The sequence below is a fragment of the Narcine bancroftii genome, chromosome 5, assembly GCF_036971445.1.
Source record: "Narcine bancroftii isolate sNarBan1 chromosome 5, sNarBan1.hap1, whole genome shotgun sequence".
NCBI classification, from domain to species: Eukaryota; Metazoa; Chordata; class Chondrichthyes; order Torpediniformes; family Narcinidae; genus Narcine; species Narcine bancroftii.
Window position 1 is genome coordinate 40,047,865 of NC_091473.1, and position 24,248 is coordinate 40,072,112.

The 24,248-nt window shown below is 38.5% G+C and overlaps 2 protein-coding genes across 3 annotated transcripts in view; one reads left to right on the forward strand and one right to left on the reverse strand.

Moving 5' to 3' along the window:
- Nucleotides 1-13,916, reverse strand: part of LOC138763289 (uncharacterized) — a 37,556-nt gene extending 23,640 nt beyond the window's left edge. Inside the window, exons 1-4 of one of the 2 annotated variants that reach the window (XM_069937170.1) lie at nt 13,784-13,916; nt 12,030-12,170; nt 9,801-10,180; nt 2,342-2,727 (exon numbers count right to left, since the gene is read on the reverse strand). In XM_069937170.1, coding sequence (XP_069793271.1) covers nt 2,342-2,727; nt 9,801-10,026 — 612 coding nt within the window. In that variant the 5' untranslated portion in view covers nt 10,027-10,180; nt 12,030-12,170; nt 13,784-13,916. Of the gene's footprint in view, nt 1-2,341; nt 2,728-9,800; nt 10,181-12,029; nt 12,171-13,778 lie in introns of both variants that reach the window. The other variant, XM_069937169.1, reaches the window with a different exon arrangement.
- The window catches only part of surf6 (surfeit 6), an 86,094-nt gene extending 62,054 nt beyond the window's left edge, over nt 1-24,040 (forward strand). The window contains exons 4-8 of the mRNA XM_069937177.1: nt 17,486-17,630; nt 17,743-17,848; nt 20,155-20,319; nt 20,536-20,621; nt 22,954-24,040. Of these exons, the coding sequence (XP_069793278.1) occupies nt 17,749-17,848; nt 20,155-20,319; nt 20,536-20,621; nt 22,954-23,637 (1,035 nt within the window). The 5' untranslated portion in view covers nt 17,486-17,630; nt 17,743-17,748 and the 3' untranslated portion in view covers nt 23,638-24,040. The remainder of the gene's footprint in view (nt 1-17,485; nt 17,631-17,742; nt 17,849-20,154; nt 20,320-20,535; nt 20,622-22,953) is intronic.
- The last annotated feature ends 208 nt before the right edge of the window (nt 24,041-24,248 follow it).

A 24,248-nucleotide genomic window follows, 5' to 3' on the forward strand; every position in this document is an offset into this window, starting at 1 on the left:
TCTGACTGAAGGCCTGGGTCTTTTGTTGTTTGTCATCTATATTAATGATTTAGATGATAATGTGGTAATAAGATCATCAAGTTTGCTGATGACAAAGATTAGAGGTGTAGTGGACAACTAAGAAGGCTTTCAAAGCTTAGAGAGACCTGGACAAGCTGGAAAGAAAATGGGCTGCAAATTAGCAGATGGCACAAGTGTGAGGTGTTGCAGTTTGGAAGGACAAGCCAAGGTAGGACATACATCGTAAATGGTATAGCACTGAGGAGTCCAGTAGAACAGAGGGATCAGGGAATATAGGTACGTAATTCCCTGAAAGTGGCATCACAGGTAGAGAGCTTTTGGCACTTCAGCCTTTGTAAATCAAAATATTGAGTATGAAAGTTAGGATTTTATGGTAAAGTTGTACAAAACATTGGTGAGACCAAATTTGGAGTATTGTGTGCAGTTTTGGTCACCTAAACACAGGAAAGAGATCAATAAAATTGAAAGAGTGCAGATGTTTACTGGAACATGAAGAACTGAGTTACAGGAAAAGGTTAAACAAGTTAGGACTTTATTCCCTGGAGCATAAAAGAATGAGGAGAGATTTAGATTTGATAGAGACATTTAAAATTATAAGGGATATAGACAGAGTAAATGTCGGTAGGGTTTCCCACCCCGCCCCCCCTGAAGTTAGGTGAGACATGGTTAAGGGTGAAAGGGAAGATGTTTAGAGGGAACATTCAGAGGAATTCCTTCACATAGAGAGCAGTGGGATATGGAACGAGATGCCAGCTAAAGTGGTGAATGCAGGCTCAATTTTAACATTTAAGAAAAATTTGGACAGGTACATGGATGGAGGGGTATGGAATGGGTGCAGGTCAGTAGAAATTAGCAGAATAATACTTTGGCACTAGAAGGGCTGAAGGGCCTGTTTTCTGTGTTGTAATCTCCTATGGTTCTAAACATTAAAACTCTTGGAAATAATGATCAACAATGAAGTAAACTAACTAAATTTTTTTAAATCCTACCAGAAGACAATGAATTCCTACTGAAATAAACAAGGTCTGTTTTTTTTTAAATCACGTTTCATGTTTTCTATCCATAATTCAGTTTCAACTAATGGCTTCCAGCAAACCTTTTCAAATGCTGCCCCTGAGCTATGTACCATTCAACAGCATATTGGGTGGATTCAATAACTGTGTATTGCTTCTCCATCACTTTAAAATAATCATTTTCTAATCAGTCCTCCCAAGAAGAAACCACTAAAATTTTAACTCTGCACATGGAAGCTCGTGCTGTTCAGCTCAGAAAAATATCAAGAATGATTAAGCAATGGAAAGTTGATAATGAAATATCAAGTAGTGAAATGCAAAATTGTATACCTTTAGAAAAAAATGACAGTTTTATAGTATTTGGAAACCATATATGGATTTTATGAATAAGTTACTATTCACCTCTTCCACCCCTCTTAATTAGAAATCAATAATAACAATCAATGAATATATATGCTAATGTTATTGTAGAACTAGGGTTTTTTCTCCTTCTTACTTTTGGGAGGGAGGGAAGAGGTTGGGAAGAAAATTTAAGTCCTTTTTTGTATCACTACGCACGATTTGATGATTAATATTGTATTCATTGAATTTTTCTTTTTGTTTGTATTGATACAAATGATAAATAAAATTTTCATAAAAATGATTAAGCAATATTGTTTATGGGATCACAAAGGATGCTGATGCTCTAACTGCACACACTCAATACTCACCATTTCTGCCCAGAGAGTTTATTTTTAAACATAAAATTAGGAAATGTTCCCAGAGGAGGTAGAAATTAAGGGGTAATAAAGGTATCATTTTTATTGATTCCAAGTAATGTTGGAGGTTTCATTTTATGCAAGGCTCATGATGGCATGCTCAGATGAATGTGTGTCCTTAGTTGTTTAATACATGCATTTTTGTTGGTTCATTTTACATGGGATTAGTACAGTACAACTCCGATTATCCGAAATGGTCAGGATCAGGCCTATGTGGGATAGACTTTTTTTGGATAACTGGTCATTTTTTTTTTTAAAAACAGCCCAGTAGAAACAGCAAATCACCAGTAACAATGTTTAAACAACAAAAAACAAGGCAAAGTTTTAAGAATTAACGTTTAATTCTCACCACAAAAAAAAACACTGGCCGCCACCAATCACCGAGGTTCACGCTGTCGTCGGCAGCCTGAGGTCCCCCAGTTAGTTCGGCTCCGAAAAAAATTTGGATAAATGAGGATTTCAGATAATTGGAGTTGTACTCTATTCTATACAGACACTTTGGCATTTGATCTCTTACAGTTATGTAAGAGGAATCTGGAATTCACTTACATGTTTCATCTGAAGATGTTGATATTGAGGATGCTGACCCGATAGAGTGACCTGTATTGCCTCCAAAGTTTCACACAAATCTGCTCCAAATGATCGAAATACAATAGCAAACTCTCTATTTTGTGACATCAAGCAATCAAGCAGCTCAAAAAAAGATGGGATAATCCTATGGTACTGTTTTCCATCTTCATCAGTCACAGACAGGAGATCATTATGGGGTTCTGTCCATTCCATTTGGTGTAAGTGATCAGTGAAAATCTTTTTAAAGGGGCAGCCATCAGCAGTCTCTGTGAAATCCAGCAGCCTCCCAAATTGTGAATCATACCTCACAGCCCCATCACATGGCGGATTCAAAGAAGGTACATGGCTCGCCCATTCCCAATTCCCTGAAACAAAGTTCACATTTCAATCAGTTAACATACCAATGGCTCACCTCAAGAGTCATGAGGCACTTTAATTTTGAAGTTAAAATAAATGTTTATTTCTAGAAAGGGTTACAAAGTGCTACTTTTTTTGATCAATTCTTTTTTTTTTTAAAACTTACCATTAAGTACCAAATAGCATTAACCAGCTGTTTATCCAACCTGTGCTCAGATAAGGCACTGTTTCATAGGATTTACTATGCTGCACAAGCTCAATAATAATCCTGGGATTTATAGGATTATTATGAAGATAAGTTATACCATATAGAATTATATGTCCTAGCTGAAAGATGACTAAATTAAGATGTTGACATGATTAAAGGATCTGGAAGGAATAACAGGGAGAATATTTCCTCTGGTGGAGGAGTTGGAGCCATCCCTTCAAGGAAAGCATTAAAAAACACTCCATCCCACATACAGAGTGAAACCCCATTATAACACAATCGTTAAGGTCCATAAAATCTCATTGTGAAAAAAAGCAGGGTCACGCTAAATCAGGGTTTCACTGTATTTCCCTGTTTAATTTGCAAACTTTCATTTCCATTTCTCCTTTATTTGGAACATTCCAGTTACTGTGTATGCATTTTAAATCAATCTGGCAGTCCGAATTCGCGTTAAATCAGGGCATTTTTTAAACATATCTATTTCAATTGGGATTTCACTGTACAATGAAAATCTTGAGCTCTCTCTTCAGAAAATAGGTATGTTAATTTAGGTCTAGATGTTAATATCCCTTATTGTACTCCTGAGACTTGCTGCCTAGACTCTGCAGGGTAGCAAAGTGAGTGGTGGCATTTTCTGGGTTGTCAAGTGGGTGCTCTCCTTCCTCAATGTTTTACTGATAGACCCACAACACCTCTGGAGAGTTCCGCAGTGAATCCCGGCATCCTGGGCTCACCCCCTGGATCTCATTCACTCACTTGTGTGCCCAGGTGGAACTTTTCACCTCATCCAGAGCCAATGACTACCCTTTTCAGCATCTCTGGAGAGATCTATAACTGCTTGTCAGTGCATCTTTCCTCGCACTCCCAACTCCAGTATAGCCTTGATGTCAATGTGGCTACAAATGCTCTGCAGCCTACTTCAACCAGTCAGACCCTTGCATCCAACCACATTGTTGCACATCAGCTGCAAGCTCAGTGTTCCTCAGTTTCTTGAGTTCATAGGCTTCTTCCACTACATCTTCCCAGGACACTGTAAGCTCAATTACATAAACGAGATGGAATGAGGACAACCACACCACAAGGTCTGATCTGAGGTTGGTTTCCGCAATTTCATTTGGGAAGCAGAGCCTCTGGCCCAAGTCTGCCACCACCATTTTCCAATCACATGCCCCGCCTAGCTGCCCAGAATCTGATCTTGATGTGGTGATTCCAGCTTGATCCTCACCTTCCTGGACATATGCTGTTAACGGCCTGTGGGATGAAGGGGGAAGGTAGAGCATTAAATCCACCGATTTTCAGCACTGCTGCAAGACACAGTAGCACCTGATTATGACGCCAGATGTATTGGGCTTGAATGAGGCTGGTCTTGCAGCCTACCAAAATAGGTTTTAATGTTGTTGAAGTCAGGCAGAGACCATGACTGGGGTCCTCTCCATACCACTGGCTGAGATTCTTGGCAGATGGCAAGACATCATATGCAGCCCTGATGGTGAAGCTCACTTTGAAATGTTTTCATCTCCCACAGTTCTTTCCAGATCTTCCTTTTTTCCACTCCCTCCCATTTTGTCCTTTGCCCTTGCTTTGCCTGAGCAATGGCCTCTGCATACCTTCCCTCCTCCTCCTCCTGACGTGCCTCCTCTGTCACAAGCCTACCTCTGAGTGGGAGCAGCCTTACTGGCCCCAAAACCATTCTTCCCTTGCTGCACTTGGCCCACAACGTCCCTATGTTTGAGTGCCACCTTTGTTTGCTTAGTTGCTTCTGATGGAATCCATTTCCTCCCAGTATCCAGGAGGACAGCAGCTTGAGCTACAAATGGATCATTCACCTCTGTTAACATCATCTCCAATCTTACTTTGGTGCACTTGTACTCCTCTGAAAGACTGGAAATGGGTAACTCTAGGACTCTTTTACCAATAGAGCCCTATTACTGATGTGGCATCTGGGAAGACCAAGCCACTTCCTTACATACGAGTTGATTAGTCTCTTTTCCACTCTCGAGACTGGAACTTCATACAGGGTTAGTGGCCACAAGGTGCTGAAAGAGCCCAAACTGCATATACCAGAGCTTCAACTTGCCAGGTAGTGTGGTTCTGTTGATGCTCTCAAAGCCACTGACAGCATCCTTCCTGAGCTGATGTACCTGCTCTGTGTCTTTGAGGGATGCATCATACCACTGACCTAAGCTTTTCACTTGTTTCTCAAAGACTGTTGTAATCATCTCATTGCCCATGTAGAAGCGTTGATCTACCAGCTTCCCCTTAACAATGGAGATGCTTCTGAACTTGTTTAGCTTGATCTTCATCTGAACCTGCTTAATGTTCTCTTAAAGCTTCCTCGATAGGCGTACAGTACAACCCTTGGTTGTGGTCAGTGTTGTGAGATCATCCATTTATGCTCTGACAGGTGGCAGTCTCAAACCAGATCTTGTGCACTGCCCTCCAAGCACCCACCGAGATGCTCTAATTATCATCTCCATGGCCATGGTGAAGGTTAGCAGGGAGATGGTACAACAGGCCATGATCCCGACCTTCAGATGTTGCCACGTTGTGGTGTAGTCTGCTGTTGTCAAACATCTGCACGTCCTGGAAGTGGGCCTTAACAAGGCTTATGAGGGTCACTGAGACCCAGAAGTCAAAAGCAGTCCAGAGGAGGCGATAAGAGACCGAGCCGAAGGTGTTGGCAAGGTCCAAGAACATCACATGAAGATCTGTTCCCTCCTTGGTGACATGGATCTGATGCTAGATAGTGCAAGCATGTTCCAGACAGCCTAGGAAACCCCAAGATCCCTTATTTCTGGATGATGTATCCATCAGATGGTTCCTTTGAAGATATCTTGACAGCATATGATCTACCAAGCCAAGCTGAAAAATTGTTGGGCAAAGATTTATGGAACATTTAATGAACAAGTGAATGATTCAGTTAAATCATGATCTAATTGAAAGGATTGTTTAAAAGGGCCTACTTTTGCTGACTCACATGGTTAGTCTTTTTAATTAGAAAAGCAATTTATCTGAAATCACATTTACTCATATTCAGCTAGAGGGTAATTGGATTTCATACACATGTGGATGCTGTTTAACTTTTAATTGCTTCATTTAAACTAAAATATCATGATCAGTGCCAGTTTTTTTTAAATTCTGTCACTTCCATTTATCTCGTGATATTGATCCTTCTCCCATTCTTAGCACATAGTATGTGCAATTCTAAATAATTCTGTAAATTTGCCACAAATTCTTCTTCAACTAGACCCCATCATAAAGCAACTAGCCCATTTGGTTTTGTAGATGCAGGGGTACAGGGGTTTAGAGAACAAGGGTTAAAATACAGATTCATTCAAGATTGTAATTAGCACCTTATGCAATTCTGATTACATTTCTTTCAAGAACTCTTCAGCAACACCTGTATGCCCAGAGAAAAGATCGGATTGAGTTATCAGAAAAAAGTGAACCATTAATAGATTAGCATGGTTGTTAAAACAAGGGACAATAAATAATACAGCAGTCATAAGAATCAGGATTTCTATTCATTCAGAGGATGAATTCTGCCATCAGATGGCGAAGTTTAAGTTGGTCAGTACAGATATTTAATACTCGGTCAGGTACCCTATCTGGGCAGGATGCTTTCCTTGGATTCACTCTCCTTAAAGCAGCAAGCACATCATCCTCAGATATGGACATGGTGGGATCATCAAGGGAGATGGGAATGCAGAGGGGTGGTTCTTCGTTGTGGCTATTGTCATCTGGCGAGAAGGCATTGAGTTCCTCTGGGAGAAGCTTTGCCATGTGCTATTTTACCAGATTTGGTTTTGTAACAGTTTTAGACCCTACCACAGCTGTTGGGTGTCACTTATTTTTTCCATTTTCATCCAAAATCTGCACCGCCCAGGAGATAGCTTTTTGCAGGTCATACCTGCTCCTGCTGTACTGATTTTGATCACAGACTTAAATGACTGTGATCTGGCTCTCAGCAGGTTCTGGATTTCATTGTTCATCCAGGGCTTCTGGTTGGGGAAAACCCTGAATAATTGAACAGACTGCCTTCTTTTGTATGGTCCAAGTCTCAACCTCAAATGTTAATGGAATTTAGTTTAACTGGAAATCATGCAGCACCTTCTTCAAAATTTCCCTTGGGTATCTATCACTATTAAACTGTACCATGGGTAAGTGTGCAACCTGGTTCATCTGACATACCTGCAAAGTTAAAGCAAATATATCCCTGATATTGTAGGACAATTCCCTTTCACCTTGTACTCAACAATGAAGATCCTTTGAATACGGACTTCAAAATAGTATCAAAATTGTTAGCCAATAGGCTAATTGAATTTTTGCCAAAATTAACAAATTTATATCCAACTGGTTTTATTAAAAATAGAAAAACGGGAGATAACAATTTAATTTTTTAAGTTTGGTAAATATCGCACAAAATAGGAAGATTCCCGCGGTTGTGGTAGCTTTAGATGCAAAGAAAGGATTTGATCAACTAGAATGGGATTTTTTTTTAATTTGAAACAATGTTTTTGGGATTCCAAATACTTTTATAAACTGGACAAAGGCATTGTTATGATCAACCAAAGCAAAAGTGATTATGAATAAACAGATCTCACAACCCATTTTGCTTGAAAGGTCTTCTAGACATTATCACCCATTTTGTTTGCATTAGAGATTGAACCATTGGCAGAAGTAATTAGAACTAATAATGAAATTAAAGAATTTGAAGTAGGTAATAAAGATCATAAAATTAGTTTATTTGCTGATGTTATAGCATATTTCATGAGACCAGAAATATCTTTAAGTTGAATGAGAGATTAAAAGAGTTGAATTAATATCGGGTTATAAAGTGAATGTTGATAAAAGTGAAGTAAGGCCTATGGTGGATATGGATTATTCTCAATGTAAAAGATTGACAAAATTTAAATGGAAAAATGAAGCAATTAAACACTTAGGAATTAAAATTAGTAGAAATAAGTAATTTGTTAAAACTAAATTATTTGCTATTTTTAAAAAATTGGAAGAGGATTTGAAAAGATGGAAAGATTTACCAATAGCTTTAATAGACGAATAAATTGTATTAAAATGAATATTTTTCCAAGAATACAATATTTATTTCAATCATTGGCCATTCAAGAACCCGAATTTTCCTTTCTAAACTTGAAAATAATATGTGAATTTCTTTGGAAAATTAAGATGTCAAGAATTGGTTTAGAAATATTAATGTGGAAATTTGATTAGGGTGGACTAAGACTACCAAATTTAAAGAATTATTTTAAAGCAGCTCAGTTGAAGTTTTCATCCTCCTGTTACCAACGGGATGAAAAACCAGCTTGGATTCAAATAGAAATGAATAAAATTGGTGAAACTATTCCAGAGTTAATTTTGTATAAATGGAATAGTGAGTCATTTAAAGTAACTAAAGATTTTTCTGTATTGAAACATATGGAATAGAATTCATATTGAGAGAGAAATTAAAAATGAGCAATTACCAAAAACATTGTTAAAACAAAATCAACTTCTTCCTTTTACTTTGAATAATTCTTTATTTGATAATTGGTGTAGTAAAGGCATACAGAGAATAAAAGATTGTTTCTTAGGATCTTTTTTCTTAACTTTTGATCAATTAAAAGATAAATATAATATACATAATAATACAATTTTTGCATATTATCAATTAAAAATATATTTGAAAAAGAGTCTGGGAGCAGATTTGAGACTCCCAAAACAAAGTCAATTTGAAGATATAATAACAGATACATTTGCTGTTAAGGAATTTATTACTAATATGTATATAAAATTACAAGAGACTGTAAAGAAAAAAGATTTATATAAATCAAAATTCTATTGGGAGAAAGATTTAAATATAGAAATTCAGGAGATTTGGTCAAAATTATGTTGTGAAAGTGTTATGAATACTATAAATGTTAGACATCAAATGGTTCAATATAATTTTCTTCATCAATTCTATTATACTCCACACAAGTTAAATGAACTTGATCCTAATCAAATAAGTGTTTTTGATGTGCGAAAGAAATAGGGAATTGTTTTTGCATTCAGTGTGGTCTTGTGAAGAAGTGGAAAGGTTTTGGAATGAACTGAGTTTATTATTAGACAAATTATGAAGATAAAGATACCAAAGGATCCAAGAATATTTTTACTTGGAGATATTTATGAAAAGGATATAAAATTGACATTGGACAAATAACAAGGAAAATTGTTAAGTATTGCAATAGCAACTGCAAAGAAATGTAAAAAATATTATAGAAAGATGATAGAGAAGTGTTATTAAGTAGGTGGTATAGTGAGATGCGAAATTGTCTACCTTTGGAAAAAATTACATATAGTTTAAGGAATCAAGTTGAAAATTTTTATAGTATTTGGAAACCATATATGGATTTTATGGATAATTTTCCATCCACCTCTTCTATCAAATCCACTCCTCTTAATTAGTAATTTTTAATAACAATGATTGCATATGCTAATATTATTACATATTAAATGGTTGTTTCTTTCTTTCCTTTTACTTTTGGATGGGGGGACAGGGAGAAAAATATAAGTTTTTTAAAAATCATTGGCAATGGATATTTGATTAATGTTTTATTCATTTTTTTCCCCTGTAATGATGCAAACAATTAAACAAAAATGTTTTAAATGAGGATCAGTTTACAAAAATAGCCAATTATATTGCTTATCACCTGTTGACATTATGCAGATTAATTTTAAAGACCCTCTCAAGTGGACTTACAGAAAAGCAAAACAAAAATTTGTAACAAAGGATTTGTGCAATATCTTCAGTTCTGTGTTAAGAGATTCCATAATTTAAACAACTATTATTTATTTAGACAAGATAATTTTCTGATACTATGAGGAAATACTTCTTACCTTTCTGGTTGATCCGCCCCCAAGTAACAGTGGTTAAAAAGGAACTGAGTGCTGTCCTGGGTCCTTGTCCTGTAATACTATCAAATAACTGCACTGTGTTGTTTACATCAAAGTGCATAATCAGCTTTGATCTTTTGCTGCTCAAAGCTCTGGGAACATTGCTGATCCTCCGGCTTGAAACAGATTCCCCACACTCTGTGTCTTGATCTGGAAGCAATAATTCCATCTGTGCTTTTAGAATCGGCCACTGCAGAAGTAGGTTTTCTTATATGTATATAATTCTGTGAGATTACTGATAAAATAAATCTTTTCAGCTGTAGAAAACTTCATCAAATTCCTGGTCACAGCATAGATCAAGTGATGCGTATTATGGAATGAGCCTTTGAAGAGAAATGCCAGTCCACAGATTATTAGTATGACAGAAGAACAGAAAAACTAGGAGCAGGAATTGACAATCAGGCCCATCAAATCTGCCCCGCCATTAAATGAAATCATGGTTTATCTGATGACAGGCTCATCTCCACCTGCTTACCTTTTCCCCATATCCCTTAATTCCCCTTCTTTGAAAAATCTATCTCAGTTTTAACTGAAGTTTTAAAACGTGGCACATTTTTAAAATGAATAAATATGAAAAATAAAATTTTTAAATGGCAATGGGAAATATAAATTATTGGCCATACAAGCAAAAACCCAGTGGGATTATATTAGATACACTAGGGTTGAAAATAATTGGAAACAGCCTGCAAGCTCATGATTTTTCAGTGAAGCAAGCCACACATTTCACTTCCCTAATTTGCATTTGGATAATAAGCATGGGATTTTAACATGTAATAGGGACAACTGTACATAGAGAGAGCAGCAAACATACTCAGTGCTATCTTACCATGATTTTGCATGATTGGCTGATGTGTTTCAGCTTTGAAACTCCTCCAACAAAATATGCAAATTTCATTGAAACCAAAAGGAAATATGATTTTACCATTTTGTAAATCATATAAAATCTACTAACACACTCTATTTGATTTTTTTTTCATAATAAATTATGTCATTCCCAATTTCCTGGAGATTAACTGCCTGAGGTTTTCTTTTTTTAAAGTTCATTCATGGAATGCAAATGGAGCCTGTATCAAGAATCACCATTCAAGTCATTGCAAGCAAGGGCCTTAGATAGCAGAAGATATCTCCCACCATTTTTTACCAATTGAGTGGATTACATTTTCTCTGGTTTTTAAGAAAGTATGTACCAGGACAATCTTCCACATGGTCAGGTTTACTCCAACATTACAATCTCATGTTTAAATGGATTGTTTGAGGATCCACAACCTCAACAATCTCAACTTTTATACAATTCCAATCCCACAAAACAAATTACTTTTAACTGTCACCTTAGTTCTACGTCAATGAGGGATGGAGAATAAATGCTGATTTGGGAATCAACTTCCACACTTAGTTAAAAAAAAAATGTTCAATTGTTGCAGTTCCACATTCAGTGGGCAAAATTTGAATCCAGATTCTTAATGTGCTGTTACAATAATGAATGAATGAGGATCTTATTGTTATATACACAAGTACAATCTACAAATGCAGACTTCCTTGGTTCAGCTTCCCAGGTTAACAAAATGCACCCAACAAATAACAAAGTACAATTAACACACAAGACAGAAAAGAATAAATATTCACCCTAAAATAATCTTACTATCTAATACTCAATCGCTAGCCAAATTTCCATTCCCTTCTTAAACTACCCTCCTTTAATATCAGCATCTCCACCTGTTAATGCAACACCTTTCCTCCACACTCTTTCCATCCTCAGATTTTAACAGGGGGAAAAAAAAACCTGCAGGTTCTGGGGATGAGTGCAGGACACAAAAGTGCTGGAGATAGATACTGAGCAGGTCACGCAGGATTCGGAGGAAGCAAAAAGCAACCAACGCTTAGGACATGAGCTTTTGTTAGAAATCTCAGGTGTGGAAATTAGCACGACCACTGCCTTAAACCTGAGGCTTGAATGTCCTCTGAAAGCTCGAATGAAGTCGGTTTGAATAAAGAAAAACACAAGAAATTGGAGCTCCTACTCGCTGTTTTGCAAGACTCCGGATTGTCGCAGCAAAACGTTCATTGGGATTCCTGAAAGTGAGCAACTACACGCCGTGGGGACTGGCGGGCGGCTGGCTTTGGCAGCGAAGTTAACAGAAGAAAAACACGAAGATATAGCAATGTAAAACGTACCTGGATTCGGAGCAACACAGCAGAGTCGCCATTGCTCACACATCAGCCGGCTTGCCGGGGAATTGTGGGATACTGGAGGACCAGCTGCGATGACTGGCCTGCCAATTTCCGCTCGAAAGGGGAGGTGAATGGATTGTTCTTCTAAAACAAATGTTTGGACAGACAAGATTGAATTATAATTAATAATATTTACTGATAATTATAGAATCCACTTCTAATCCTATTTAGTTATCAAACGTAAATCTAAATGATGACAGTCACTCAAAATAAACACACATCTTTAAATAGATTTGCATTATTTCTCATAGTAGACATGGAGCTATAATAACGGCTTTTCTAGTCACTTTTCTATATTATTATGGTCTTTCACCATTTTGGAAAGTAGCATGATTCTTAAAAATAGTTAAAGCACAATGCTGGAGAAACTTAGCTGGTCAAAGAGTGTACTTGATGCAGCAAAGGTTTTCAGGCTTGAGCCCTTTATCAAGGTTTGAGCAAAATGTAGGCAGGCGCCCGAACAAAATGGTGGCGGGAGGGGGAGGAATACAGTCCCACAGGCAGGAGGTAATAGGTGGATAAGGGAGGGAGGACACACCAGTAAGCAGGGGAGGGGGGAATGCCTCTGAATGGAGAGGGAAGGGGTGGACAGCTGGAGGAAAGGAGACAGAGGGATGGAGAACAGGGAGAGCGCTAGCAGAAACCAGAGAAATCTGTGTTAATGCTATCTTGTTGAATTAGGTGTTGGTCCTCCAATTTATGGGTACCTTTGGCTTGACAGTATAAGAGGCCATGAACAGATATGTCAGTGAGGGAGTGGGGCGCAAAATTGAAATGGTTAACCACTGGGTGTTATATAGAGAATTTAGGTTAAAAAGACTTAAGTTAAAATGTGATGATTAATCATAAACAGGGAAGCCAGAACGGACAGAGAGTTTACTAGCAGTCAAGGACAAAAGGATCTGCTGAATATGTTTTTTTAAACCTATCTTTTCATGGTCATAGTGAGAGACATGCAGGAGACAAAGGATTGATAAGAAGGGTGAGAAACAGAATTTAGTGTATGTAGAGTTCACAGCGTACGTAACGAACGTGATAATTAAAAATGCAGTTATACTTAAAATGCTTTTGTAATACTAACCAATTAAAACAGTATTAATAAGAAGGGGAAGGGCAAATAATAAGGGTATAAAAATCAATGCACTGTATGTATCGGGGCTTAACTGGTGAGAAACCAGTTGAGTCCAACTCTGCAGACTTGTAAATAAAGCTTGTCGTGTCATCAGTTTTAAAGAGACTCATGTGTGAGAAGTTTTATTTCTGACACTGGGGACCCCTGTTATTGATGCAGACAGCATGTTATCTTGTTTTTATAAAGAACCCTGTTTGATCTTCTGAGTTTCTCCAGCATTTTTACTTCAATCACAGTGTTTGCAGAATTTCGTATTCTACTGAGGTCATTTACTAGACCAGCTAATTCACATTGTTACAAGATCAAACCAGCAACCACAAAGAATGCATATCACACAGGGGTAAAGATGAACAATGACTTTATTAACAAAAATTCACCCTCAAACTTTAATTCAAAATCCACCCTTTTTATAACAATGCCCACTACTTATTATGCAAATTTCTGTAACAGTGTAAAACTAATAAATTCCTCAGCCTAAATATAACATATGTAATTAAAGTCTAAGTTATATTTCCAACCAGCCCACAGAAAAACTTAAACACAAAACACACAAGACTCACAAAACCTTGATCTCAACTGAAACAAAGATCATAAACAAAATTCAGTTTGTTTGGTAAACTGAAGCCAAAAGATCTTTGAGAGAGAGATAGCCCAAGTCTTGTGTTGCTTGCAGAGAAAGGAACAATGGCTTGGTCTGGATCCTTCTGGCTGCCTTTGGAATGTTCATCTCTTTTAAAATGCCCAACATTTTAAACTGTCTTCCAGACAGTGACTCATGTTTTGGGCCTTCTTCCACTCCACAGCACCCCCAGTGGTGGTTTGTCATCCAAGTCCAGAAATGTTTAGATCATTTTCTGCACATGCCCAGTCCATCTCCCACTCTCTCAGCAGTCCACCTTCATCTTGGCTCTCAAAGGCAAACTGCCACTTTTAAACATAAAACCACACAACACATAGGCCAGAACTCTGTAATAACATGTAAATATGCAGATGATATTTTGTGCTTGTTCTGATTGTATTAATCAACCCTGCTACTAGGCTGAGCCCACTCATTAAGTGTATTTGGTCTTGGCAATCTCCAACCAGGCGGCATCAATATCAAACTCCAATTTCTGTTAACCTCCTTCCCCAGACTCTCGCTTTCCTTCATCCCTTTGACTCCCTCACTCTAGCCACTACTCTTCCTTCTCATTTCAGAGAGCTATCTTTTCAGATTTCAGATTTTTTGTCAGAGTACATATATGACATCACACACAAGCCTGAGATTCTTTTTTCCTGCAGACAAGGGAGAATTATTACTTACTGGTAGTGCAAAAAAAAAATGTAGACAATGTATATATGTAAACAAATAAAGTAACATAAACAATCTGACAATGCAAAACAGAGAGGAAAAATATTAATAAAGAGTAAAAGTAAGAGTTCTTAAATGAGTCTCTGATTGAGTTTGTTGTTGAGAAGACTGATGGTGGAGGGGTAGCAGTTGTTCCTGAACTTGGTGGTATGAGTCTTGTGGCACCTATTTCTCTTTTCTGATGGTATCAGTGAGAATAGAGCAGGTGCTGGATGGTGTGGATCCATGATGATTGCTGCATGGTGGGGGGGGGGGGGGGGTTGTTTTGCCTGTGATTTCCTGGGCTGTGTCCACTACTTTTAGCAGGGCTTTAATCTCATGGATATCAGTGTCCCTAAACCAGACAATGATTCAGCCCATCAGAACACTTTCCACCACACATCTATAGAAATTTGCCAGGGTTTCCAATGTTAAACCAAACCGACGCAAATTCCTGGAGAAGTAGAGGTGCTCATGTGCTTTCTTCATGATTTCATTCGTGAGTTGGGTCCAGGAAAGATCCTCTGAGATAGTGACTCCCAAGAACTTAAAGTTTCTCTCTCTTATCTCTGATCCCCCAATGATTACTGGATTGTACATCTCTGGTTTTCCCTTCCTGAAGTCAACACAAGAACATAAATAGGACCAGGAATTGGCCATCTGGGACATCAAGCCTACTCTGCCATTCAATGAGATCATGGCTGATCTGCTGATGGTCTGATCTCCAGTGCCTACCTTTTCCCCATATCTCTTAATTCCTTGACAATATAAAAATATATCCAATCTGTGTTAAACATATTTACTGAGATAGCCTCCACTACTTCAATGAGCAGCAGATTCCACAGATTCACCACCCTCTGGGAAAAGCAGTTCCACCTCAGCTTCATCCTAAATTTATAAGCCTGAATCTTGAGGTTATGTCCCCTAATTTTGGTCTCCCCTACCGATGAAAACAACTTACCTATCTCTACCTTTTCTATGCCTTTCATAATGTTATATGTTTCTATAAGATCCCCCTCTCATTCTTCTAAATTCCAGCCAGTACTGGCCCAGATGACTCAAACTCTCCTCATAGGCTAGCCCCTTCGGCTCTGAAATCAGCCTGGTGAACCTTCTCTGGTAATCCTTCCTCACCTAAGGAGACCAGAACTGCATGCAGTACTCCAGATGCAGCCTCAACAATACCTTGTACAATTGCAACATAACTTCCCTGTTTTTAAATTACATCCCTCTAGCAATGAAAGCCAACATTCCATTTGGCTTCTTGATTGCCTGCTGCATCTGCAAACCAACATTTTGTGATTCATGCACAAGCACTCCGAAGTCCTTCTGCATGGCATCATGCTGCAATCGCTTGCCATTTGCCTTCCATTGACTCCATCGGCCAGAATCTTGCTCTCTGCAGACTCTCCGTTTCCTCTGAACAATTTGCTTTTTCATTCAATTTAGTGTCATCTGAAAACTTAGATACGCTTCCAGATTGTTTATGTATATTGTGAACAGTTGCGTGCCCCGCACCGACCCCTGCGGCACCCCGCACCGACCCCTGCGGCACCCCGCTCATCACTGATTTCCAACCTAAAAAACCCCTGTACCCTAACTCTCTGCTTTCTATTGTTAACCAATATTCTATCCATGCTAATACATCACTCTCAACTCTATGCATCCTTACCTTGTGTTTTTATGAGGCAGCTAATCAAACATTTTCTGAAAATCCAGGTAAACAACATCCATCTGCTCTCCTCTCTCTACCACGCTTGGGTCCTTGCTTTTGATGACATTGAGTGCAAGGTTGTTGGTGCACTATTCGGCCACGTTTTCAATCTTCCATCCTGTATGCTGACTCATTGCCCCTTTTTATACAACCACTGTATGGTATCATCAGTAAATTTGTGGGTGTTTTACCGAGCCACACAGTAATGTGTAAAGTGAATGGGGCAGGGGACTAAGAATGCAGCACTAGACTGCCCCTTTTTGCCTTCTCTTCCTACCATCTTTCAAGTTCTTGCTCTTCTCACTCACCTTTTTCAGACTGATTTTTGCTTCACGTGATGCCTTTTTCATTCCATGGATGTTGAATGACCTTCTGAGCTGCTTGAGCACTTTTGCATACTACTGTTGTACCATTGTTATGTGTTTACTTTGATAATATTTTGGACTTGTCAGCCACAAACGAGCCTGCAGCTGAAGTGGACTTTTTTTACCCCCTCCATAAATCTTTGTCCGCGAAGCCAAGCCAAAGAAAATTTTAGTATCTTGGATTGAAATAAATAAATGTAAAGATCCTGGCCAACATTTAAAAAGCGTCAGAAAAGTGATTATCCTGCATGGTTACACATTTTTAAAATCTTGTGCGTGCAAATGAAAACAGAAAATATTGGAAACTCAGCCACATTAACGTTTCCAGTCAAGACTGTGTGAGTAAGGCAAGAGGATCAAACAGAAATTCTGTCAGACAGCAAGGGTGTTTATTCCAGAGGAGGAGCAGCAAAAGTGAATTAATTTGACTTGCAATGACTGATCATGAATTAATTGCTGCATTAAAAACACAATGCTGGAGAAATTCAGCAGGTTAAGCAGTGTACCTTCTAAAGCAAAGAGATTTATAACCGACCTCTCGATACCTTTCCCATACCTTGATGAAGGGCTCAAGCCCAAAACGTTGGTTATGTATCTTTATCTTTGCAATATAAAGTACACTGTTTAACCAGCTGAATTTCTCCAGCTTTGTGTTTTATTTCAAACCCAGTCTGCAGACTTTCGTGTTTTACTTAATTGCAGTATTTCTTGTATTATAGCACTTAATACATTTCACGATAAAATAATGCTTTTATAAAACACTCAAGGGCAGTCACCGGCCGTGGAAAACACAATTTCAATGCGTATCTGTTATCTTTCCGATCTCTTCTGCAAGTTAACAATCCTACTCCTTCTCAGCACCACTGACAATTCAGGCCACGGTGGGAACGTAATCAAATCGCGCCCACGGGTTCCGGCGCCTGGTAATGACGTCACGGGAACGTGGTCGCTGAATGGCAGAGTCTTTAAATTTGCACCTTATACACCACAGGACTGAGCAACCGTGAGTTGAATCGCATTCTTTTTAATCTCCCGATGATTTTCTATCTCGTTTGCTGAACTGTGTGACTGATGTGCTCTTCACCTATATCGACCTTTACCTGAATGTCTTACAGTTCGGAATGGATGCCCTGAATCTTGCTGCAAAAGACAAGTATCTACAGAGTTTAGGAAATAAAGTGTGTGCATCCCAGAACCAGGAGCCACGTAAACGAAAGTTTGGTAAGAATGTATTTGTAAAGTTACGTTGAGATACTTAACTGGCTTTCAGTAGCAAATGACGGAAGATAAAGTTAGGGGTTCCCCCACCGCCAAAAGGGTAACCTGGGCTAACCTGGTACCCATGTGGCCCCCAGTTATGCCTGCTTTTTTGTCGGCTGCGTGGAGCATTTCATGCCCCGCAAATCTTCCTCTGCTTCCCTGATAAATATTTTGGTGCTGCTCATACACGCGTGATGAACTTGTTGACTTTATCCACTCTGTTGTCAACTTCCACCCGACCTCAAATTCACTCCAGCAGCACTCTCCCCTGTCTCAATCAATCTGCGTCCATCACTTGTGAATTTGCAGGGGTTGTCTACTGCATCCGGTGCTCCCGTTGTGGTCTCCTCAGCATCAGAGAGACTGGGAGATCGCTGAGCACCTAAGCTCTGTCCACCACAATGGTTGAGATTTCCTAGTGGCAACCCATTTCAATATTTGAATATAGGAGCTGGGATGTTATGGAAAAGTTGTATAAAACATTGGTGAGGCCAAATTGTGTATTGTGTGCAGTTTTGGTCCCCTAACTACAGGCAAGATACAAGATAAAAAGAATGCAGAGAAGATTGACTCGGATGTTGCCCAGATTTCAGGAACTGAGTTACAGGGAAAGTTTAACCAGGTTAGGACTTTATTCCCTGAAGTGTAGAAGAATGAGGAGAAATTTGATAGAGGTTTTTTAAAATTATAAGGGGAATAGACAGTGCAAATGTAGATAGGCTTTTTCCTCTGATAAACCAGAAGACATGGGTTAAGAGAAAGAGGGCAAAGATTTAGGGGGAATTTCTTCACACAGAGTGGTGGGAGTGTGACAAGAATCCTTAAACGAGTCCCTGATTGAGTTTGTTGTTTAGGAGTCTGATGATGGAGGGGTAGCAGGTGTTTCTGAGCCTGGTGGTGTGAGTCTTGTGGCACCTATATCTCTTTCCTGATGGAAGCAGCGAGAATGGAGCATTTTGCTGGGGATTGTGGATCTTTGATGATTGCTGTTGCTCTCTGATCTCAATGTTCCCTGTAGATGTTCTCAATCATGGCGAGGGCTTTGCCTGTGATGTCCTGGACTGTGTTCACTACCTTTTGAGGGTTTTATGATCAGGGATATTGGTATCCCCATACCAGACTGTGATGCGTCTGGTCAGTACACTTTCCACCACACCTCTGTAGAAATTTGCCAGGGTTTCTGGTGTCATACTAAACCTCTGCAAACTCCTGAGGAAGTAGAAACACTGATGTGTTTTCTTCACGATGCCATTTGTGTGTTGGGTCCAGGAAAGATTTTCTGGTGCTCCAGTACTGATGGATATTGTGGAGGAGATGTTCTTGCCAATCCTCACTGATTGTGGTCTGGAGATGAAAAAATCAAGGATCCAATTACACAGAGGGTGTTGAGACCCAGGTCTTGCAGTTTGCTGATCTGTTTTGAGGGAATGATGGTGTTAAATACTGAGCTGTAGTCAAAAAGAGGATCCTGATGAATGGATTTTACTGTCCAGGTGTTCCAGGACTTTGGGTTGAGCCAGTGCGATGGCATCTGCTGTAGATGTAAGAGTTATATCTTTACCTCCAATGAAAGCTGAGAGATCTGCTGAGTTCTTCTGGCATTTCTGTGTTTTAAATTTAGATAGGCAGCATGGTAACAGGCCATTTGGCCCACGAGTCCGTGCCGCCCAATTTACATCCAATTAACCTGCATCCCCAGCATGTTTGAAATGATGGGAGGAATCCAGATCCCCTGGGGGAAAACCTGTGTGCAGAATGTACAAACTCCTTGCAGTCAGTGTGGGATTCAAACCCTAGTCCTGATCACTGGCGCTGTAAAGGCGTTGCACTAACCATACTGCACAGCTTTTACTCCAGTTACAGTGTGTGCAGACTTTCATGTTTTACTGTATGCTAAATTGTTTTTGTTTGTCCTTCCTGTCGCTATACCAATGGGACCCAACTTTTAGAAATGTTCTCTTGAGACACTGGAGAACAGAGAGCCAATGTACTTCAGAAAGGATAAGAGTCAAAGTGGAATTAGAAATTGTACACTGGGAAAGAAACAATAATATTTTGTATGTGCTGGGTTTGCAAATTGTGATGGTTAATCTTTCTGTGGGTTTTTTTTAAAGAATTTGATAGGCAAGAGGAAATTAAATTACAAGACTTGTGATGACATTTCTATATGTTTACTCCATAGAGTTCAGAATGTAATCTACAGTAATGTTCAAATAATATTGTTAATTAGCTAGAGTTCTGTTACACTTGTGTTTGTATTCTTTCAGTTTCTAAAAAGGAAGGATCTTTAAATACAGTACAACCTAAAAAGAAGAAGAAAAGGAGTAAACTGTCCAAGGAGAGAAAAATGTTTCGGACAGTGAATGAGAATCATTCAACTCAAACAGTTCAAGGTGGAAAAAAACAGAGCAAAAGTCCCCAGCATCCCAGAGGTGTGAGAACATCTGCATTGAGTAATATTTTTCTATCCTTCCCAGAGAAAAGATCTTTTTTTTCCACAAATTGGTTTTGTCTACTTATCTTTGTCCTTGAAAATTCTGTATTATTTAAAGCTATTTCGTTGTTTAAAGCTGCTCTTCTAGCATGGATAAGGGCTATAATACAATAGCCAATTAGAAATCATAATTTCTAATGTACTTTTTTTTTAGTCGACAATGTGGACACAGGTTCATTTTCAACAGTAAATATTCTTCGCCAGAGACTACATGAAAAAATTCGAGAAAGCCAGGGGCAGGTACGATCTTTTGGAAAAACTGACTTGCACTTAATAATAACTTGGATAATGATTTTATAACTCTTGTTAAGACACAGCTAGGATTGCAAAACTGCAACCATCAGGATAGATTAGATAAGAATGGAAAACATTGGAAATACTTCAAGTTACTGGAAATTTTAAATAAAAGCAGAAAATTTTGTAAATGTGATAAGAGAAAGGGTTAATATTTCAAATTCAGGGTTCTTTGTCAGATCTAAGAAAGGGGGAAAATGAGTTAATTTTTAGTGGTTGAGAAGATGGGGAAGGATTTGTAGAACAAAGTGAATATTTCAAATGGGGTGAGACCATATGAGTTGATGTAGCAATTGAGATCATGACCTTTTTGTTATATACATTGAACAATGTGCATTGCACTGAAATTCTTGCTGCAGTTGAACAGTTACTTGAATAAAGCAATTGTAATAGTGTAATTAATTGAATTAAAGAGACAAATAATTAAAAAAGAGGTTGTGACCAGGGTGATGGTGGTCCTTTAAGATGTTGGGTTGGCAGCCTTCTTACATAGATGCATTCAATGATGAAATGTTGGACCTGGCTAATTTTGTACCTTCTGGAGGTTTCTGCATTCCTGGGCAGTTGAATTCCCAAACCAGACTGTGATTTCAATGTTATACAGGTCACCTGTTGAAGTTTCTTAGAAAGTAGAGGCATGCATTGGTGTGCTTCCTTCACGGTTATCTCAGTATGCTAGCTCCAGGAGAGATCGTCTGAAAAATGAACTCCCTGGAACTGGAAGGTTCTAACCCTCTCCATTCCAGACAGGTGTGTGGTTCCTCGGCCTCTCCTTCCTAAAAGTAACAATCAGCTCCTTGGTCTTCATGACTTTGAGAATAAGATTGTTGTTCGAACCACATTTTTTAATCTCCATTCTGTATTCTGATCATTACTTGCAATAATTTGACTAACAATGATGGTGTTGTTTACAAATATGTAGAGCGAGTTGGAGCCAAACATGACTCTTCAGTCATGAGTGTTCAGGGAGTAGAATAGGGGAATAAGTATCCAGTTTTGGGGTGGCCCTGTGTTGAAAATCAGCGTGGTGGAGGTAATATTACCAATTTGCACCCTTTGGGATCTATCGAAGATACGGTTGCAGAGGGACAAACAGTGTTTTAGATGGTTGTGAGTGTTGTTAGATATAACTAAGGTCAGACTATTTCTTTATCTCTATAATGTCTTGTTAATAGCAAGGGTTTGGATATGCCCAGCATGCTAGACAATGGAACAAGAAAAACTGGCTTATCTGCAGATAAAAGTCAATGTTCAGGCAGATTAGGGCAGATCTGATACAGGGAAAATAAAAAGTGGGATACTGAAAGTTGGAGAATTCAGAATTGAGTCTGGAAGACTGCAACGTGCTCAGGCAAAAGATGTAGTGATGTTGCTCAAGCTTGGATGAGATTTTGTTGTTATGGTGTACAGAAAGAAAGGTCAGAGTGGAATGGTGAATTTAAAAGTGGCATGCAACCAGAGCTAAGGATCACTGCTGTGATCTGAATACAGTTGCTATACAAAGCTATCACTCCATTTGCATTTGTTTTCTCCAGTATATAGAAAAGAGAATAAGGGTGGCCTCCCACAAATTGGAGAAGCAACAGCTAATATTCTGTCTGGACACTCTCCAACTGGATAACCATATACCTTTGACTGGCAGAAATTACAAGCAACTTTTGTCTAGGCTGGATGCTCAAAAGAATAAGATTGAAGAATTCAGAAGTAAAGATGAAAATAAAGCAAAGGATGTAGAACAAAAAAAAATTAAGTGGGCTAATGTTCTGTATAAAGCTGAAGGTCTGATCATTGACTTCTCTGGTTTCCATTAAACCCCTCGTGTGTGTGTCTGTCTCTCTCTTGATTTTTCCCTATCCCTCTATCTCCCTTTCTGCAGCTCTCCACCCCTTTACCTCTCCATTCAAAGAGCTAGCCCCTCCCCTATCCCAGTTTTATTTCTTTTGTTTCTCCCTCCCCTCACATATCCACCTATGACATATTGCCTGTGGGCCAGTGCTCCTCCCTGCCACCATTTTATTTAGGTGCCTGCCTGCCTTTTCATCATGCCTTAACAAAGGGCTCAGGCCTGAAGCATTGGTTACATATCTTTATCTTTATTATATAACAAATGCTGCATAACCTTTCTCTGTGTAAACTAAAATTACGGTGTCTGCAGACTTTCTTGTTTAACTCTTGAGGAGATTCATGTAAATGGCTTGCATCTAATCATTACTCAACGTTTCCATGTTGCTTTTTCAGTACTTCTTTAGATCATTGTTTTGTTCCTTGCACTTCTCAGGACAACCAAAAAGGTTTGTGGTCTGAAGAACTAGAGACAAAAAGATTGCGCAGAAAGCAGGAGAGAGAAAGGAAGAAACGGAAACGGAAAGAACGGCTAATGAAGAAACAAGAAAAGAGTGTTCAGGACAGCAACACTGTAACAACCCAAGATGAAGAGAAAAAAGACAAAATTGAGAAAAAGGAAACTCCGATACTATTTAACAAAGTGGAGGTGACAGATGAGGTAATTAAAGATCGAAAATTAAAAAAGAAAGAGAGACGAAAGAACATTAAGGGTGGCATCACACCTTTGACTGGAAGAAATTACAAACAACTTTTGTCTAGACTGGAAGCCCATAAAAATAAGATTGAAGAATTAAGAAGTAAAGATGAAAATAAAGCAAAGGAAGTAGAACAAAAAATGAAGTGGACCAATATTCTGTACAAAGCTGAAGGTCTGAAAATTAAGGACAATGAAGAAATGTTGAAGGCTTCGTTGAAAAGAAAGGAAAAACTCAAATCCCAGAGGAAGAAACGTTGGGAAAAACGAACAGAGCATGTTGTTGAGAAGATGCAGCAACGCCAAGATAAGAGGAAAGCAAATTTGAAGAAAAAGAAAGAGGCCGTAATAGACCGAAGGAAAAACAAGGCAAGAAAGAGGGGACGTATACTTCCTGAAGATTTGAAAAAAATAAATCTTTGAGTGGTCCAGCTGAATTTTAAGGTGCCTAGAAATGTAGGTAATATAATATGCCGGTCCCTCAGTGTTTCAAATTTTGTATATTAAAGGAAGGACTTGGTACTGTTAGATCTTTTCTAAGCACTTTGTATGGACATCAAATATTTTTAATACAGTTAGTTCATTCAGCAGTTTTGAGTCCTGCCCTAGCAAACCATCTGGCAATAGTTGTTTAAGATTGTGCACAAGTCATATTTGCTTTGGGTCCCAACATTCTTGTGATTGTATTCTAAAAATGAATAAATATTTTTTTGAGGAAAACAGTTGAAAATTTTATGACATCTGTTACTTTCAGATAAGAATCTGCATTCCCCCCCCCCCCCAACCACCATTGTCTGAGTAATAAACTGATTCTTGTCCACTGTGACACATCGTTGATCATTTTGTTTTAGAAAAAGTGAATCCTAAGTTGGATTCACACATTGTGAAACTTTCTGCATTTAAATGCACTTTGCTCATTCACTTATTACTATAAAGAAAATGAGGCTTTTTAATGCTGTTTTTTTAAATTGTTTCTAATTCGGTAGTTATTTTGGTGCCATTTAGATTTTTGAAATGTTCACATTATTATTAGA